A 19,543-nucleotide genomic window follows, 5' to 3' on the forward strand; every position below is an offset into this window, starting at 1 on the left:
GCGAGTGAGTAAGTCTGTGTGGGGGCCATTAAAGAGGACGTTTGAGTTTCCCACAGCTTTCTGTCCCACCCAGATGGTCAGAATCCTCACTGTTTTTCACAGCCAGATGTTGTGGGGGCTCCTCTTCCTGGCACCAGTACTCTGGGCTAGGGGGCCTGGTGTGGGGCTGGGATCCTTGCTCCTCCAGGGGGAATCCTCCACAGCCAAGATATCCTTCCTGATTCTCAACTGCCACATAGAGGTTTGGGGCCAGCCTATTTCAAATCTCTGCCCCTCCTACAAGTCTTGACATGGCTTCTTTTTATATCCTTAGTTATAAATCTTCTGTTGAGCTAGACTTCAGATGGTTCGCCAGGTTGATTGTTCTATAATTTAGTTGTAATTTTAATGTGTTCACAGAAGGAAGCAGGCACAGTGTTTATTTACTCTGCCATCTTAGATCTCTCTTTCTGCAGTACAGAAATTTTAATAAAGTCAGCCTATAAATTATTTCCTTTATGAATTGTACTGCCTCAACTTAAGTTATGATTTCATTTTCAAACCATCATGGAAAGCTAATTGGATATACTTCATATATAGTTTTCATAACTTTCATTTATTACAAAGACAGAACTTTTGCAAAATCACACTGGTAGACCAGCTTTGGTCTACCTCTAATATATTAGTCAACAAGATTTTTCTCTTTTCTATGACACAATCCTTGGTCATAGCTTTCACCAATCTGGTTTGCAAATTTAAACTAGGGAAAAATAAAAGCTGTACCCAAGGAACATTTTGTTCCAAAGAAAATTACTTCCAGCCTAATTTACTATTGCTGATTTTATTCAAAACCAAAATTATTCAAAGTAAAACATGTTATTGAAATGGTTTGGTTAATTTATTCTCCAGGGGAAGCCATGTTTTAAAATTCCAACTGGTTAGCACGGTAGTCATGGTCCAACATTAGCCAGAATTTCTAGGATTTTGTGGCTTTTAGTTTAGCATTGCAACACCTCTTATGTCAGTGGGCCCAATTTACTAATTCCCAATTCTTGTGAAAATAATATTTCAAAAATGCATAAAAGTAGTTATTCAGTGGGAATTCATGATCAGATTTATGAAAAAAATTCATGGCAAGAAATCAACACTAAAACTATAACCTATTCCTATTTTTTTTCTTTCCATCTTTGTTTAGTTAATGTTATTGTTGTTTGAGTTAGTTCATTCAGGCTGCTATAATGAAATACCATAGACCAAGTGGCTTATAAGCAACAGAAATTTATATCTCACGGTTCTGGACACAGATAAGTCCAATATCAAGGGGCTGGCAGATTAAGTGTCCAGCGAGAGTCTACTTCCTAGTTCATAGGTGGTGCCTTCCCACTGTGCCTTCACATGCTAAAAGGGGTGGGGGAGCTCTGTGGGGCCTTTTTTATAAAGGTATTAATACCATTCGTGAGACATTTGCCCTCATGACCTAATTATCTCCCAGAGGATTTATCTGCCAACTAGGGATTAGGGGTTAGGGTTTCAACAAGTAAATTTTAGGTGAGACACAAATAATCAGACCATAGCATTATTGTTATTGTTGTTGTTTTTGGTGGGGTATGTGTGCGCTCATGTGTGTGTTTGGCCTTTAAGTACATGGACATTGGCTTGGATATTTGTCAAATGTTAAGTGTGCTATTTGTGCAACAGCAGACTATAGTGACAAGAGTGGTAAACAAAGGATTTTAATTATCTAGACAGTATATAAATCACACAGATGGAAACACATCACAATTTTTCCTACTAAAACAACAATCGATGAGGTCTTAATATATATGCAGAAGTGGATAGTATCCTTTAAAAAATGGTATGAAGGTTAATGGTGGTCAAAAACAGTATAGCAAATGTCCATTACAAAGCATAGTCTTAGAAGTCAGATTTCCATAAAGGACCCCTGCAGTATCAGACAAAAGACTTCCCCAAAATGTTATTCAAAATACCTAACCCTTAAAATGATTTTGTTTTTGTTTCGTTTTTCGCTTAGCTCAGACCAAATTTCTAAAGACAGCAATAAGTGCTTCCTATTTCTGAGAAGCCCAAGGCGTTTGGAAACATTTAAAACTTTAGTCCTCATCTTTTTTTTTCCCCCCTATATATCAACAAGAACTTTTTGCAGTTTTGCATAGCTGAAGAAGAGTTAGCTAGCTACCCCCTACCCAGGAAGTGACAGGGAAAAGCCCATATCTGGTTACTCGGAGCCTACCTCAGTTTGTACTCAATCAATTTTCATCCATTTACTTCATTTTGAAGCAGACTTATTCTGAAATAGGCAGAAAGAAAAACAGATAATGGACAAAAGTAGAGAATATGTTCCTGACATATCACAGTAAAGCTGGGCAATTTTGAAGCAAAATTACTACCTAATGATGCTGTTTTTTAATTGGACTGCCAAGCCCAGTGTTGAAGGAAATAGACTGCATTGATATTACAAAATTAACCCAAGAGTAACTGGCTTTTGTGTGTGTGTGTGTGTGTGTGTGTGTGTGTGTGTGTGTGTGTGTGTGCATATAAGCAAGTAACTCTATCCTCCACTTAAACTCTTATTGACTGATAAACTCTTACATTAATATTCTTGATAACCTGATAATGATATGTCTACATCTTTAATTACTGCAATCATGTAGCATTTCTTAAAGGTAATATAAAGAGTAGTGGATATAAAGGAAAATAGAAACTCAGAAAAATATTTGAAAGGCAGAGATCATATATTGAACACATAATTAAAGGCCTTTTATTTGTTAGAGGAGATCAACTTAGAATAACATTCCCACACTGTTAACATTCAACTCAGTATAACTTAATTGGAATTTCCCCTTGTCATTTATCTTTACCAATCTCGAAATCATAGAACATATGTAATTTGGTTGATACTTTAGTTGTATAATTTTCTTTGTTTTAATATCAAATATCCTGCTGGTTTCTGAACATTCTTTTGACTAATTTAGATTCTAAAGACTTAAAATATCATTTAAACTAGTCCTAAGAGTAATCAAGAAACAATTTCCAACAGAAGAAAGACAATTCAAAATAGAGGAGATGAAATTATTATTGACAGTAAACAGCCCCATTTCTTCCTCCTTAACTTTAAGATCTACTTGTAGTATAAAGAACACTGCAGAATAAAAAGTTATCATTATCAATTATCAAATGTTCATAGACTGTTTGCCATTAAAGTTGAAACTTACCGGAGGTTATGTGAGAAATATAAGACATTACCACTGACTTTAAAGAGTTTATAGTTGACTTGAGGGAAACAACAGCAAATCAAGTAATAACTGAACTCTGTCTCATGAGATAGTTATTGCAAGTACATTCATGTTCGAAGGCCAAAGGCAGAAGGAATACATTTCAACTGACTTTGTCAGAATAAACCCTTTCAGAGATGGGACTTTGCACTGGCCTCAAAGAGAAGGATTTAAGAAGCAGGCGATAGTTTCAGGCTGGTTAAGCTGGAAGTCTCTCAGATTTGATATCATTATGACCTCAAAGGCTAATAGATAGACTGAGGATTTCAACAGCTTAAAGTATGGCTGTTGAGCAATACAAGTAAAGTGGTTAACCAGATGTGGAGAGCCATGGGGTGTTTGCCAGTAATTGTGAAGAAAGTGGTTTGTAACCTGGAAACCATTAAAATTTTCTTGTGGCAGATTCTTTAGTGCTTGAGTTACAGTCCTGGATTTTCTACTTCTTAACCCTTTCTCTGGCCTTACTTTCCCTAGCTGAAAAATGAGGCTAGGAGAATTTTTTCTTTTTAATCTTAAATTTTTTTTTCTAGCCTCAAAGAATCAATATGAGGCTCAAAAGAAAATGCACATGAAAGTGTCTTGGAAGCTGCAAACCATTAAGAATGTTTTAATTCATATGACATTACTCTGTGGTATTATGACTAAAATTTGATGCTTTTGACAAACAATAAACCTTTCAGACTATCCAACTGTCAGTGTCATTTATGGATTGTTTTATTACAGCTTGAGAGAAAAATAACACCATGCTTTTTTTTTTTTTTTTTCTCACTACTAGGACACAATGCAGGTAAGGCAAATGTCTTTCCTTTAAATTGGTGATAAAGAATACTTTTAAAGAGCTCTGACTCCTATGGCACCTGGTGCTATCATTCTCAACTGCAGGGAGTCTTGGACCACCACATTCCTATCTGTCTTTGCACAAGGCCCATATCAGAGGTCCCTAAACAGGAGCCAGACATGGGCCATGAGCCAGAATGATTTCAATAAGAACCTAGGTTAAGTTACACATTGCTTCCTGAGTAGGTTGGGTAACCCAACAGCCCACTTCTAGCGGGGACTTTCTATTATCTGCTTGCCAGCTGGAGAAATATTTTGTTTCTTTGTACTTTATTAGCAATGCATGGTAAGTTGGTTTAGAGTGCAAATGAGGTGGAGGATACACATCTATAAGAGTGGCAGGAAGAACTGGAGAAATGACCTTTCTCTGATCCTAACATTTAGTGCCAAGACTAATCCATATGTTCACTTATATTTAAAATAGGTTATTTGGAACTCACACACACACACACACAGAGACACACACACAAAAATTCAATAACCTATGTTAAACTTTTTTTCTCACAAAGTCTTATTATATTGTCATGGTTTCCTATGGTTAAGTTGAAATTAATTGTCCAAGATTTTTAATCACATTTTTGAAGTTTTGTCTTACCCTCATTCATGAGGTTTATCTTTTGTCTTTAGATACATTCTAATCTCTAAAAAGTCAATATAATAAATCTGCAGGCTGTTTTTCCAGATTGCCCCTCCCCAGAAGGATGAAGGATTGCGTTAGCTGAGTCAGATGTGATGCTGATGGTATCGGGAAGCTGTGCAGAGACAGAACTTCCCATTTAGCTTCCCACAAAGTGAGGCCAGACCTCTCAGCCTCCTCAACTGCAGAATTTCTTATTTCCTTCCAGGCTAAGTGTTCTAAAGGTCTAGGACACCTCTTCCTTGTTCAACAATGGTGGGGATGTCCTACCAAGGAAGATGAATGGAGGAGTTAATAAAATTCCCCAGGGTCACAGGGACAAGGAAATGAAATTCGTTCCATGACTGGTTTCCGATTGCCATCATGTTTACTAATTGTCTTTGCTGAACTAGCATGAGGGCAGAGTATTTAGAACAATCCAGAAGAGTATGTAGTTAGATTTTCATGAAAGAAAGCCAATGTGCCATTCCAATGTCATAGTTATACATGCTGTGGATTTAGACATGTGAAAGACCTGGCCATTAAAACTTCAGTGTTCTAACTACTTCCAAAGATAAGGGAGAGAAGAGCGAGAGGGAGAGGAAGATGGAAGCTACCTCAGCCCTTCAGTTGAGGGGGCAGCTCTGGACTTACTTCAGACCACAACTAGCCTGCTGAAACAGCCACTAATAATGAAGTTGGATGGTTCCAGAAGCTTCCCTCTCTTCCCTCCCTTGCAGTTGTTTGAGTGAAGCCAGAGTGGGTGCTGTCTTACTGTCAAATTGATTCAAATCTCTAGACCAAACTTCTTGATGAGCCCCTGAAACCCATCAGCCTTCTATGGCTTCACCAGATAGGGTCAATGACACACCTGCCTGAAGAGCCATAGCTAAAGCAGGCTGGGTCTCTCTGGCATTGTTTTAATCTGCACTCACCCCACCCCATCCCACCCCCAATAAATTGAGGGACCATACACCTTTCAACTCAGTAGTATATTGAACTGCAGAAAACAAGGTACCATCTTCCAGGGCAATTTGCTGGGTGATCTTTTGAAGACTTTTGTTCAGCCACCTAGACACACATATGCTTGCTAAACTACAAGTACAGAATTTCCAGTAAGCAGATTTGATTTTGGAGCCTGTTTCTGCCACTGACTTCAAGTGGGAGTACAGACACTTTTCTCATATTACCTTGGCTTCTAAAGCTGGGTAAACTAATCTGAGGAACCTAGAATGATCTGCCTGCAAGGAGAAGAGGTGGGGCTTTCAGGTTAGTGCAGTTCTAATCACAGCTTACATTTCCTGAATAATAAGAATAAGGATAAATAATAAATAAAATATTAGGGTTAAGGATGTTCACAAACTTTATTCTAAAGTCAAGCCTCCCGCTCGCTGCTTTGGTTCCAGTCTCCCTCTTTAGATGGAGGTGAAGGACCCCTCGCAGAGGGCTCTGGCCCCCAGGAGAAGCCGGCCTCTGCTAGCCCTGCTTGGCTCAGAGATGAAATCTCCGCAGGATCGCCCCTCACCTCCAACAGGAACAGCAGCTCCATCTACCGCGGGGCCAGGTTATCACGTCCTCCGAGAGTCGGCTGCAGGCAGCTAACCTCTTCCACGACTTCTACGGCTCACTCCCTCCACCCATCCTCTCCTCCCCTCCCTCCCTCCCCCCAGCCCAGGGTATTTCCCAAGCATCCCAAGTTTGATTTCCTGCCTGGGGGAAGGTGCAAGTGCCGATATAAGGGATGCAGAGGACTTGGGGAAGGCATAGTACTCTGGAGCTTCAAATCCCCGCGCCTCCTCCTTCATCCTCTCGCCGCACCCTCTTTGCCGCAATGAGTCTCCAGCCCAGCCGCGCCGCCCTCATCTCCAGCCCTTCCAGGTCGCTGTGCGCTCTGCTCGCTCTGCTGCTACTGACGCCGCCGGGCTCCCTCGTCAGCGGTGAGAGCGGACTGCCCGCGGGACGCACCGGGCAGAGCGGCGCGCCCCAGACTCGGCCGCGGCCTCCGAGTCCCGAGGGCGGGAAAGTGTCCCGGGCCAGGCTTGCTGGAGACGAGCTCCTCCAGCAACCTGCCCTATAACGGTGTCTCTCTTTCTGCCACAGCTGCTCCTAAAGCGGTCGTACTGAGAGAGCTGCGTTGCGTGTGTTTAACCCTCACATCCTCGGTTTATCCCAAAATGATCAGTAATCTGCAGGTGATCCCCGAAGGACCGCATTGCCCCAGCGTACAAGTGATGTAAGTCCTCGTGCTCGGTGGTGGACACTGGGACCTTGGCAAGAGGGAAGCCCGCCTGCCTGGGTCTTCAGCCCCTGCGCTCATGGGCGAATCCCCTTTTTCTTTCTGCAGAGTCACCTTGAAGACCAACGAGGAAGTCTGTTTGGACCCAGAAGCCCCTTTGTTCAAGAAAATCATCCGGAAATTTTTGAACAGGTACCTGTCACTTTTATCTTCGTGGTTTTCAAATCCCTCTTGACGTGCAGACTTCTCAGGCAAGGTCGTTATCCTCTGCATGGGATTTGGCTGCCACAGCCCAGCCCATTCTTGAAATAAAAAGATTGTTCAGGGGAAAAGGGGAAAGTTGTTCTGGAATGTCCAGGGAAAACTTGTATCACTATGTTGCACGGAATTGCCTAAGAGGTTACACAGAACTCACGACTAACATGTATTTTTTGTTAGTATAGTCCTTGAGTCCACCTTTGATTTTAAAAAATTTTAAATTAAATTTATTAGGGTGACATTGGTTAGTAAAATATATAGGTTTCAAGTGTACATTTCTATAATACATCACGTATATATTGCATTGTGTGTTCACCACCCTGTGCTTCTTATTGATCTTAAGATCTGTGTTTTGAAAACAGGTTGGCATAGAGGAGTGTGGAAATTTGGTTAAACTGATAGAATTCTTTTCTCAACAGTGGAAACAAGAAAAATTAAAAGAAAGAACCATGCATTGGAAAAACTGCCCAGTTCTTCAGCAGAACAGTTTTCTGGAGCTCTCAGGACCCAAGGAAGATAAAAAACAAATGCTGATTTCTCCAGGGAGTTCTGTTTCTTCATGAATTCCCCACTTTGAGAGAGGGATGGGATGTGGGACCTAGGTTTGTCTCCGCAGCTTTCTGCTCAATTTATGAAGTAATGTACATACTATTTCCTGCTATTTATTTGCTGTTATTTTATCTGCTATGCTATTGAAATCTTTGGCAATTGACTAAATAGTAAACCAAGAATCACTGGTTGTTAATCTTTCAAGGTGACTAGTGCATTTCTAGAATATATTGCCTAGAGTGTTACTGAAAAGCCTGTGGATTTAATATGTAAAGGGTATTTCTTTAGAATGCTACATATGAAGATAAACTGCTACTCACTCTTCTCATGAAATCAGAACTATTTTAGTATTGTTTCTTGGGGAATATGTTAAAGAATTTCCTTACTCTTTACCCTGGGATCCTATTTAAGTTATATTGCATTAGAAAGCTAGGTGCATCATACAGTTTTCTGTGTAGAATGTATTTCCTTATTTAGAATTTTTAAATGTTTAAATTCTATAAGGAGTAATATATTCTTTTCCTATAACTTCAGACATTTAATGTCTTCTTAGTATGGCATAATGTCATGATTTACTTATTACACTTTGATTTTGTATTGTATTTATTAACTATTTTATTAGGAGTACCATAATTTTACTCACTAAATATATGTTTTGGATATATGAAGCAGCTAGGAAATAGGTAAATTCCAACTCCTTATGGATAGTTTTTACAGAAATGCATTCCTTTAGGTTTCCTTTTTTTTTTTTTTCAGAATAAAGCAAACTTAACAGTGATCTGTACTCTAAAAGTTTTGAAAATATATTTGAGCTATTTGAATATAAACACATCATTTAGTTTTTTTAAAAAATACGCAACACTGCTAAGATTGGTAGATGCTTAGACTAGATCTTTAAAAGTTTTTGACCATTTTGTTATAAAGAATTATATGTCTACCACATTTACTATGTTAAAATTGCATGTTTTATTTGTGTGTCTCACTGGTTTATAGTACTTCTTTTATTCTTTGGAAAAAAAATAAAATATTTGTAAAATTTACTCATGTTGTTTCTTTCTTCTTATACTGTTAAAAAATTGTATTTTTCTTTAATCCTACCTTATTTTGAAAATTAACCACTCCTCTCTGCCTAGCAGAGAGGACCCCTATTTCCCAATGCCATTGCATTAGTTCAGCTTTTCTCCAAGCCCATGCCCCTCCCAGTTACTCTTTCTCAGCACCAACATCCTCTAGGTTCTGTAGAAAACACAAATAGGTAAGACTTCCTTATCTTAAATCCTTAACTGGCATGCTATTTCTTAGACATGAAATGAAAGTGTGGAAACGTGACAAATTAGGTTCAGTTTCATTCAACTCCTGCTTACTCCTTCAACTTCACTTTTTCCCTCCCATCTTTGCAGTTAGGTGTTTAGTTCTCTCCTGGGTCCACGCCTGTGCCTTTGCTAGGGTTTTTACCTGGAAGGGGCTTTCCTCTTCTGCCATTAGGAGGAAGCTTATTCATCCTCCTGAACTCAGCTCAAATAATACCCGCTTCACGATGTTTTTCTTGACACTCCCCACAGAATTTGTGGTTTCCGTTTTGATGTTCCCATAGATACTTGAATTTATTTGAACAGCAAATATGGCATTGCTTTTATTTGTTTACAGGTTTCCTTTCTCTACTCTAATAAGAGCTCTCCCAGAGCATCAACCATATTTCATTTCCCTCTGTATCCCCCATACCTGACAGAGATTGTCTTAAGGAATTAATAAGTTATCTTGAACCTTAGGTTGTCAGATAGTGTCCTAAAATCAATAACTTGGCTCACGGTAGGTGTTGAATTCCTTTATCTTTTTTTCTTTTCTCCTTCTTGTCTAGGATTAATCCAACAAGAGCTTTGGCATATGCCGTTCCCTCAACCTATAACACTTACCCCTCTCTTTCATCTGGCTGAGTCGCATCCTTCCTTTGGGTCAGTTTGCCTGTCACTTAGGGCCTCTGTGACCCTTTCTCCCATCAGATTAAGGCTCCTTTTATATTCTTTCATAGAATTCATACTTTTCCTTTATAACATTTTGTTACTCGTAGAATCTAGAGAGACTATATATATGTGGTCATTTATTTAGCGTGTAATTCCAACTTCACCGTAAACTCCATCAGGGCTGGGACAGCGTTCATCATGGCCATCTCAGTTCCCGAGATAGTGCCTAGCGCATAGCAGGTGCTTAAACAGATGAGTGAGGTGGGCCAAACAAATCCCAATAGCAATTTCATGTAAATAGCTCATTCTTAGGAAAAGTGAGAAAACAAAAAAAAAGAAGACTAATCCAATCAGTATATATAGACACCCCCGATTAGATTAATACATTATATATGCTTATATTGGCATGTATTTGTATATATTCATGTGTACTAATACATCATTAGCAGATCTATATCTAACCTGTTATTCTACATCTTTTCATCTCTCTCCTTATATATAAAATATCAATTAGATTAATATATTAGTATATCTATATAACAGAAAGGGAGAGAGAGAAAAAAAAAAACGGATATACAAAGATATGGAAAAACCTGGAGTTAAAAAGATGGGTTTGCTGACGATTTTTTCAGCAATATAGAAAAGCATAAAATACCTCTAGTTTTAAAGAAATACATAAACTTCTGAGGTCTCGTTTTGCTCTTTCAAATAGTAGTTTTTTTCTTTGAACCTATGAATTAAACACTAATCCTGGGGAAACACCAAAAATGAATACCAATTATCATAAATGTTTTAACTATAAATTCCAGTGTTTTAGACAATGCCTGATTTTTCATATCAACCCCAAAATAGTCATGCCTGATAATAATAAATGAAAGCATATTAAATGCCCTCTGGATAGGTGAAATGTGTCTTGTGAAGAAATAAACATTACTGTCTTATTTTCCTTATCATCATTCAAGATCTTTGTTTTTCCCAAAAATCAAGATTTATAAATTTAGTTTGATCATAAACCATAGAATAGGACCTATTTGTATTATCCTTACAATTCTGTTTGAATTTGTTTTTCTATAAAGAAAATAGATTATAGTGTATTACCAGAAGTATAACCTATACAAAAATCTCAATTCTTGATCCTGTCACTAACAAACTCAAGAACTAACTAAATTAACTTAATGTATGTATTCTAGGGATATGTCTGATATTTTTCTCATGCAAACCCCTAATACTATTTTCACTGTTATCCACTTAGAATTCTCTAATACATGAAATCATTAGGAATTGAACAAGTCTCCGCTAAAATCTACTGTTACTGCCCCAATCCAGACAACTTGCAAGGTGTAGTTAATTCTTTTTATTTTATCAGACTTTGCTGTTTGCCTCTAGTGTGACACATTCATGTAATCCATCAGTTCATAAAGGTATGACAAGATCTATGATAAAATACGACTAGTGGCTTTGTTTTTCTACCATAGTTTTAATTATTGCATAAGGGAAAGAATTGCTCTTGGTAACTCATGTTGTACATAACTTCAAAAGTCCTTCCTGGATGTTACAAATTGAGAAATTTACCCAATTTTGATTTGCCTCCCTGACTAAAGCATGGAAGACAAGAAAAGTGCACATGATTCTGACATTGGCTGATGATCACGGGTGGCTTATAGTCAGCAAAATTAATATTCTAGTCCTGAGAAGAATTGTTCATACTTCAAATATCTAGAGTGAAATAGTAATAGTAACATAGAAAGACCTAGAGTTTAGATGTGAAATTTTATTTCTACAAAGTGTAGTCCTGTTTCTTAAATATTGAGAAGTTTCAAAATCACCCCCACCACTAAAAGATCCACGTTCTTAATGGATGTGTTTCCACTGTCACATTAAGTGTGTGACAATTGTTTCTGACCCACCTCTAGGGTTGGACAAAAGGAAAAATTGCTGATTCATTTCCAGCAAGAGAGGCCAGTGATACTTCTTTGCAGTTTGTGGTGCAGTAGAAAGTCAGAGCAATTGTGTTTCAAATCTAGTTTTGAGTATTTTTAGTATTGTGACCTTGGCAATTTATTTAACATCTCCATTCCTCAGTTTTTTCATCTGTCAAACCAGCACAATAATATCTATCTCGCAGGCACAAAGAGCTATCCTGGAACAAAGTAGATGCTTGATAAATATAGTTCCTTTCAAGTCTCCTAATTCACATTCCTTTTTACAAATGGGAAGAGCTCGATAGTTTAAGTATGCTTATTTATTTTTTTCAGATTTATCCATATTCTTTTTACCTATGTGTCATGCGGGGTGTCATGCAGGGTCTCAGCTCCCACTCCCCGCATAAAAACGCAGGATATGGTGAGGTCAAAAAGGAACACCCCCAGAGCCATAGATAGGGGAGTCAGACCACTATATTCTCTCTGGCGGCTGGGTAGGAGATACAGGAAGCAGGAGCCACATGATCCGATCCTCAACCTGCCGTCTGCTTCTCTGTCAACCAACCTCACTTGCTAACTGCAATCCACTTGCTAGCTTAGCCACAGCAGTTATATCAGTGGCTAATGGCTGACGGGTAATAGCTGATGGCCAACTAGTCACAGCTGATGGCCATCTACTACCCCAACCAGCACCTTTCCACATGAGGCCGAGAGCCTGGAAACTGCTCTCTGGGACTCTGTCCTCACACTATGCATGAATGATTAATTTTTGGTGCTTCTAAAAATGTTTCCACCAGCCTTTTGCGGGGAGCTTCTGGAAACAATGAATTCATATTCTTTCTATATTTGTAGTCAATTATGTGGTAATGTTATCAGAATGTGTGATGTATTTCCTTCTTATAAACATTGATCCTTCAAATACCAATATATTTGATATCATTTATTGATAATCCTGTTACATACTGGACCCTGCGCAGGATCCGTAGGATATATGAGTGGAGACTACAAAGATGAGAAGCGTTCAGCCTAGGTTAAGATCTTTTGGCAGAAATATACTTAGTTTTTTCTGACAAAGCTTTTCTGGAAAGCTGAATGAAAAGGGACTAGATTTTTTCGAAGAGAGAGAGAAAATGTCTTAAGTAGGAGTCCCTAGACTCAAATTCTGAGTTTGTATGCAGGAAGTTTATTGAGGAATGCGCTAAAAAGTAATAACTTTCAGGCAATAAGGGAACAGCACTGGGCAGAGGAAAAGTTGCTGTTACGACAAAAGAGTCAGGCAGTCCTACAAGTGGCTCTGGAGGTGGGGTGGCTTTCAGAGATTTTCTGAATTGTGGCGTGGGAGGCAAATCTCTGTATCCTCCCATTGGCCAGCCATTAGATATGGGCTACCCGTGGTGAGTGGATATAGCTTTTGGTGAGAGAGTTCCCTTAGGCCACAGGCTATGCTCAGAGAGGGCCTCAGTTGTGAGCTATCTGTGGCCATCATTCCCAGAGGCTGAAGAAAGCTGTGGTGCTGAAAGGGCATCTAGGTGATGCATCATGGTTTCAGGGGCAGAAGGGAGGAAAGAGGAGAAGGAAGGGAAGGTGAGGAGAGAAGGGGAGAGGAAAGATTAGAAGAGACGTGGGGAGGAGAGGGGAAGCAAGGAGAGTGGAGGGCTCTTTTATTTTCTTTCTTCCTTTCCCTTTCCTACCCTCCTCTCTCCCCCTCCATCCCTTCCTTCCTTCTTCCTCCCATTCATTCTTCATTTATTCCTGAAAAATAAAATGATGTTACTTAAAAGAGGAGGAGGAGCAGGGGGCCAAGGTGTCCCAGCAGAAATCTTAGCCAGCAGCCAGCACTAACCACCTCCTATGTGAATGAGGCCATTTTGGACTTTTCAGCCATTCCAGTTGCCCTCTGACTACATCTACTTAGGTGAGCTCAGGCAAGATGACAGCAGAAGAACTGCTCATTAGCGTACAGAATTATCAGAAGAAAAAAAACTGTTGTTGTAAGCTACTAAGTTTGGATTGGGTTGTTACGCAGCAAAAGAGGCTGTGGGGACAGAGTCCCAGAGAGCAGTTTCTGGTCTCTCGGTCTCACATGGAAAGGTGTTGGCTTGGGTAGTAGATGGCCATTAGCTGGGACTGGTTGACCATCAGCTGTAACCACTTAGCCAATTAACCACTGATATAAATGCAGTGACTGCATTAGTTGGTTGATTGGTTGGCAGGCAGAGAAGTGGACAGTGGATAGTGAATCGTGTGGATCCTACTTGGTGTGTTTCAGCCGGCTGCCAACAAGAATATAGTGGTATGACTCCCATATCTGTGGCTCTGTGGGAGTTCCTTTTTGGCCTCACCATATCTTGCGTTCTTATATGGGGAGTGGGACCAGAGATCCCGCATGAAACCCTGCTTGATAGAGGCTCAAAAGAGGATCATCATGCATCTAATGTTAAACAAATGATGTTAATCAACATAAAATAAAAAGAAAAATTCTCAAGCCTGCAAAATATTGCAGTGATCCTGTATAATAGCCCCCAGGAAGACATTTCCTCCTCAGCTCCTTCACCCTCCATATTTTCCCCTCACCCCCACCCCAAGCTTCACCTCTGTGCAGTATACATCCTCAACTGAATGGGTGCCAGAGTAATGGAGGCCTGGACCTTTCTTGTCAACTCAAAGTTATACAGAAAATCATTTGATTTCAGCACTTATAAGGAATCACTTTTTGTCTAGTATTTCAATCTATTGATTAAAGTGCTTTAACAAACTGACACAAAATTTTATTCTTTCTGGGATCTTTACCAATTGCTTTTATGACTAGTTCTCAAGTGATAACTTATTTCCTTCCTACTTGGGAAATGTCGATTCAAATTTTTCTGTATCAGGCAGAGTTAATATATGTCTTAATTTTAATGGATAATGGTCCTCCAATGGCTCTAGATAGTTTCTTTTTAAAATAGTGAACAGACAAGTTTTTTGGGGGGGAGTTAAAAATTTGCTCGTTTCCTGAATGACTCTGCTATTTATACAATGACTTGAAGGAAAAAGATATAAAGTAATTTACCACCAAAAAAAAAAAAAAAATTCACCACGGTGACAATGTAAGATTCACAAAAATGCTGTCAATTTATTTTTAAACCCAAGAACCTCTGACGCTAATTTTCTAAGCATTGAAGTCATTAAAATAATTTTTTAAAGTTAACTTCTTTTGATTGAATAACTGATTTTAAAATTTTGTACAGTCAGTTTATCAGTTTCTATATTGTGTTTCTCTTCATAGAAATCAAAGAAAATTATAAAAATGAAAGTAATAGCATTTAGCAGTGGTAGTAGCAATAGTAGATTAATACTTAAATTCCACTGCTTTGTACAAATATTTTATGTTTCACTTTTTAAAAAGAAATAGTTAAATGACTAAGTCACACAACAAAGAGAATTTTGTATGCCTGGAACATAGTAAATACTTAATCCAAATTTATTAAATAAAAGAAAACTAGCAGAGTTATTTACCTCAAATGCTGACTAATAGGCTTGCAAAATTTTAGTGACTCAAGAAATTTGTTAATACTTCTTCATGAACCTTGCTGACAAATGTGTCTTTTGTGAAAAACATACTTGTTGACTAATACAATGACTTGACTCTGTGCTACATGCCTGCATCTTTCCTGGTACTGACCACTCAAACAGCATCATTATTTCAGAAGACTTTCAATATAGTTTGCACAAAAGGATTAGGAACTTTTGAGTAATCTTACTAAATGAACCAGGCAAGAAATTTGGATTGTGTCTGTCCCCAGTGAAGCCAATAAATATTGTAACCATATGTGTTAGGGGTTGTAATGGACAGAAGAAGAAGGATACTATAAATAATGCTAAAAACCTTTATATTTTGCTCTGGAAATGGTTTTGAGTTTATGTTTGAATAAAAAAAATCTGATTTGCAAATTTATAATATTTCAATCACAATGATGGGGAAAGATTATAAAATCATTACTCAGAAAGAACTAGAAAGAAGTTTACTCGCCATATTCTGTTTCCTGTTGAGATTCTCTACAATTCATTCCATATCTCAGCTCTTAGAAGAACATTAATTTTTTCAGCTTAAGCTTTTCCTTAAGCTTGTTTCTGGTTTGGGAGAGGAGGAAAATCATTTCAATTTATATATTTCAATTTATGTATAAAGCATTTCAATATTTTCTACTACAAGATTGTAAGTTATAAGAAGAAAACAAATGGAATGGGGAAAAATAAGTAATACATTGAAAAACAGGAACTAAGAACTTAAGTAGGCATAGTCAGTAACTGATAACTGGAAAAATTGGCTGAAAAGTTTTTTTTAAAGGTTGGAAAAATTATTTACTATAATCATCTTTTGATAAAAAGTAATGTTTTACATTTAATATTTTAAGAGTTTCTTTTAGAAATTTTAAAGGTTTAAAAAATAAAAAAAGAAAACGGGAAGTTTAAATATTGTATAAGATTTTTTATATAATTGTAAGAGGAAGATAAGCTGTGGCCAGGGCCTCACCCTTTATTCCCAGCCCTCCAAATCATCTTTTTATACCATAGATACTTTGAGCCATGTGGAGTTTGGTTTGAGAACTGTAGCTGATTAGACAGGAAAGATAGGGGTAGCCGCTTAACTCAGTTGGTTAGAGCGCGTGCTCTTAACAACAAGGTTGCTGGTTCGATTCCCACATGGGATGGTGTGCTGCGCCCCCTGCAACTAAAGACTGAAAATGGCAACTGGACTTGGAGCTGAGCTGTGTCCTCCACAAATAGATTGAAGGACAATGACTTGACTTGGAGCTGATGGGTCCTGGAAAAATCATTAAAAATTAAAAAAAAAAAAAAAAAAAAAAAAAAAAGGAAAGAGAAACCTGCCTTCATATGATACAGATTCATTGAATCATTGATTTATTCACTGGCATTGTTTAGGACCCAGTGTATATTGCATTATCAAAGAAACCTCAGACATTCTTCTGCCTTTAAAAGTGTGCAGTTCAGTTGAGGAAGTAAGTCTTATGGATGGGACAGAGATCCAGATAATAACATATACAACCAGCATGTGATGTGTAGGGCCACTTCTACATCTCTGTGGGGATTTGTCTATATCAAGTAGGATTTGAGATCAAGACCCTTAATTAGCATCTGAAAATTGAGGAATAAAGATCTTACTGCAATTTGTATAGTGCAAAACTGGAAAGGGTAGAGAACTCTCTTTTTTAAGGGTCTCGTAAAGTATGCATAAGGCCTATAACATGTATTATAGGAAAGCAGGGCATATTACGTAGTTATACAAAGAAACCATATGCAATATTTCAGTCTCATTCTTAACCTAAGTAGAGTGTCAAATATGTGTAAAGGAGATTGGTGTTGAGAAAGGTAAAGTGGGAGTGTGAGGCAATATGTAAAATGACATTTAGCAGGAAATTTGACTTTCTTAGTGTTTATCTGGGTTGGGCATAACCACCCTTCTAAATTTATAACCACATACTCTCATTCCCCCACCCCCACCCCTATCCTTTTTCTCCTTACTGGCCTTGAGGGAGTGTATATAAAAGAAATTCAGGAGAGCTTGAAAAGCCACTTAGCTGGAGACTGCTTGATGGCAATTCACCCTCACACTGAGGTCTCCTGGCTCTAGGAACAAGTCTAGCTCAGTTCTCTCCACCATGAGCCTCAGAGCAAGTACCACCTCCTCCTATACCAGCTCACTTCATGTCTTACAGGTGCTGCTGCCACTGTCACTGCTCCTGACCACGCTGGTTCCCTCTACCATCGGAAAAAGTAAGAGAAACTTAGGGAAAGATGAGGGTGGAGTCCCTGCTTCCCTGTAGCAATGGCTGCTTCTGCTGCAGCTGTGTTGGGGACAGAACTAGAGGAGACTGTCATGTGCTCCTAAAGCTAGAGCACTCTAAATGGAGGAGCTAGGCTTAGCGGGCACTTCATATGTTCCAGGCATTTGACTAGGGTATTTTACTAAAGGTTTCAGATCATATTAACAATGGCTTTGTGAGAGAGCTACAATTCACGAAGAAGGGGACTGAGGAAACAAGTCAATACACAAGATCCTTAAGGTAATCATGACTGCTAATAGAGTCACAGTTTCTATCCTAGCTGAAAGTGCGGACCATGAGCGGTATGCTGAACTTCGCTGCCTGTGTATACAGACCGTCTCTGGCATTCATCCCAGTAAAATCCAAAATTTGGAGGTGATCAAGGCAGGACCTCATTGCCCCAAAGTCCAAGTGATGTAAGTCCCTGCTTCTGTATTATTGACTCATTAGTGAAACCCTATGCCTCTATCCCCACGGACACTATTTTGTCCAGCCCCATAGATACCTTCTGATAATCCAGGACACACAGATAATTCTATTCTGTCTTGCAGAGCCACGCTGAAGAATGGGAAGGAACTCTGCCTGAACCCAGAAGCTTCCAGAATCAAGAAAATAATCCAGAAATTTTTGGAAGGTGATGGATCAGCTTCTTAATCTGTTTACTTTCTGTCAAAACTTTTTATTTCCCAGGAAGAGTAAGAGTTTGAAGTCTTGACTTTCTGGAGTTTTTAATTTATCCAGGATACCTGTTCATACTGTATTACACTTTGGGTATGTGTTCTATTCTCTTTCAAAATGTCACATTTTATTCTGAAAAGACTGGTTAATAGATGACAGAGAGAAGATGAAAGTAAGCAAGCCTAGTCTTAAAATATATTATGTGGTTTATTCCCTAACTCTTGGCTACATGTGGTACTGTGCTTTTCATTTGTTTAAAGTGTTCTTTCTAAATAAATATGTGTTAACTTGTCTTGCTCTACTTGACTGTCAGGCTACACATGCCCATGATAATTGATTCCATAATGGTCAACGATATAAGGAATCACACAGAGCCCAGCATACAGAACTTGTTCAATTAATGTTTGTTAATGTATTTAGGGATGTAATAGAGTTCTTCATTGTCTTAGTCCTAGGAGTCTTGTTTCAAAACATTCTCTGAAAGATTTTTCTAATGTTTATTTTGGCCTTCAAACCCTAAAATTAATAAAATTATAGAATGTGAGTCTTGTAAGCAGTGGTTATTTAAAGTGAATATATTTAATACCAATAGAGCAAAAATTATGCGATGAAAAACATTAACATGCTCTATAAAAAAAAAACAGAAAAAAAAAAACCCTCCAGTATTTCCTACAACAATAACAACAATACTACAGATTCTACATGGTACTAAATGTTTTATCCTTGCATGTTTGCGCATGTTTGCATTTATTTAATATCTGCATGGTTACAATTTTAGTATTAGAATCAGCCTTGCAAATAAATACAGTAGAGCATTTATACTTTACCAGACTACTAATTATTATTTTATAATCAATAAAAATGTCATTCATTTCTTAATATTTTAAATTTATACTCACACTACTCTTATAGAACTAGTAACAAAAGCAAAATTTGTTATGGTGTTGTTGTTATATATTATTAATTTTAACAGAATTGTTGAGGGGAAAAAAGCCTTAGTTATATTTTTAGTCTTTTTCACACTTTGGTATTCACAATAGACCAACAAAAGTCACTAGTTGATGATATGTACCAATTTTAAGGTACTATAATAATAGCTAAACTTTATTAATAACTTTTAATATGTCAGGTATTTTAAGTGTTTTGCATGCATAAATTTAATATTTCTTACAAGATAGCTATGATTTGCTTAGGAGCACTTCCTTTGGAGAGAAAATAACTGGGTACCAGTGAGAGAGAAAAACTCAGCTCTACCACTTGCTAGCTGTGTAACTTTGGACAGGTTGTAAAACCTCTCTGTACCTAAGTTTTTTCATCTCTAAAATGGGATGATAAAAAAAAAAGGATAATAATATTGCTTATCTTATAGAGTTGATGTGAAAATTA

General features: G+C 38.0%; 2 protein-coding genes across 3 annotated transcripts; both read left to right on the forward strand.

Moving 5' to 3' along the window:
- Nucleotides 1–6,429: 6,429 nt before the first annotated feature.
- On the forward strand, nucleotides 6,430–8,808 carry CXCL6 (C-X-C motif chemokine ligand 6). The gene is made up of 4 exons (XM_019720050.3): nucleotides 6,430–6,662; nucleotides 6,826–6,958; nucleotides 7,070–7,153; nucleotides 7,639–8,808. Exons 1-4 carry the CDS (start codon nucleotides 6,467–6,469, stop codon nucleotides 7,655–7,657), a joined length of 432 nt encoding a protein of 143 aa, XP_019575609.3. The 5' UTR covers nucleotides 6,430–6,466; the 3' UTR covers nucleotides 7,658–8,808.
- An 8,409-nt stretch (nucleotides 8,809–17,217) lies between these two features.
- On the forward strand, nucleotides 17,218–18,701 carry PPBP (pro-platelet basic protein). Of its 2 annotated transcripts, none has more exons than XM_019720029.3 (3): nucleotides 17,218–17,429; nucleotides 17,748–17,895; nucleotides 18,031–18,701. In XM_019720029.3, exons 1-3 carry the CDS (start codon nucleotides 17,315–17,317, stop codon nucleotides 18,131–18,133), a joined length of 366 nt encoding a protein of 121 aa, XP_019575588.1. In that variant the 5' UTR covers nucleotides 17,218–17,314; the 3' UTR covers nucleotides 18,134–18,701. The 2 variants fall into 2 exon arrangements, with proteins under 2 accessions (XP_019575588.1, XP_019575594.1); XM_019720035.3 differs by having other exon boundaries at nucleotides 17,760–17,895.
- Nucleotides 18,702–19,543: the final 842 nt, after the last annotated feature.

The sequence above is a fragment of the Rhinolophus sinicus genome, chromosome 1, assembly GCF_057876585.1.
Source record: "Rhinolophus sinicus isolate RSI-liver-muscle chromosome 1, RSI-T2T, whole genome shotgun sequence".
In the NCBI taxonomy this organism is placed as follows: Eukaryota; Metazoa; Chordata; class Mammalia; order Chiroptera; family Rhinolophidae; genus Rhinolophus; species Rhinolophus sinicus.

Bases quoted from the DNA above. Each gene is read 5' to 3' on its own strand.
- CXCL6 (XM_019720050.3), top strand. From the start codon at position 6,467: ATGCAGAGGACTTGGGGAAGGCATAGTACTCTGGAGCTTCAAATCCCC. The intron at 6,663-6,825 runs GTGAGAGCGGAC...TTTCTGCCACAG, and splicing joins GCCGGGCTCCCTCGTCAGCG to CTGCTCCTAAAGCGGTCGTA. The intron at 6,959-7,069 runs GTAAGTCCTCGT...TTCTTTCTGCAG, and splicing joins TGCCCCAGCGTACAAGTGAT to AGTCACCTTGAAGACCAACG.
- PPBP (XM_019720029.3), top strand. From the start codon at position 17,315: ATGAGCCTCAGAGCAAGTACCACCTCCTCCTATACCAGCTCACTTCAT. The intron at 17,430-17,747 runs GTAAGAGAAACT...ATAGAGTCACAG, and splicing joins TCCCTCTACCATCGGAAAAA to TTTCTATCCTAGCTGAAAGT. The intron at 17,896-18,030 runs GTAAGTCCCTGC...TCTGTCTTGCAG, and splicing joins TGCCCCAAAGTCCAAGTGAT to AGCCACGCTGAAGAATGGGA.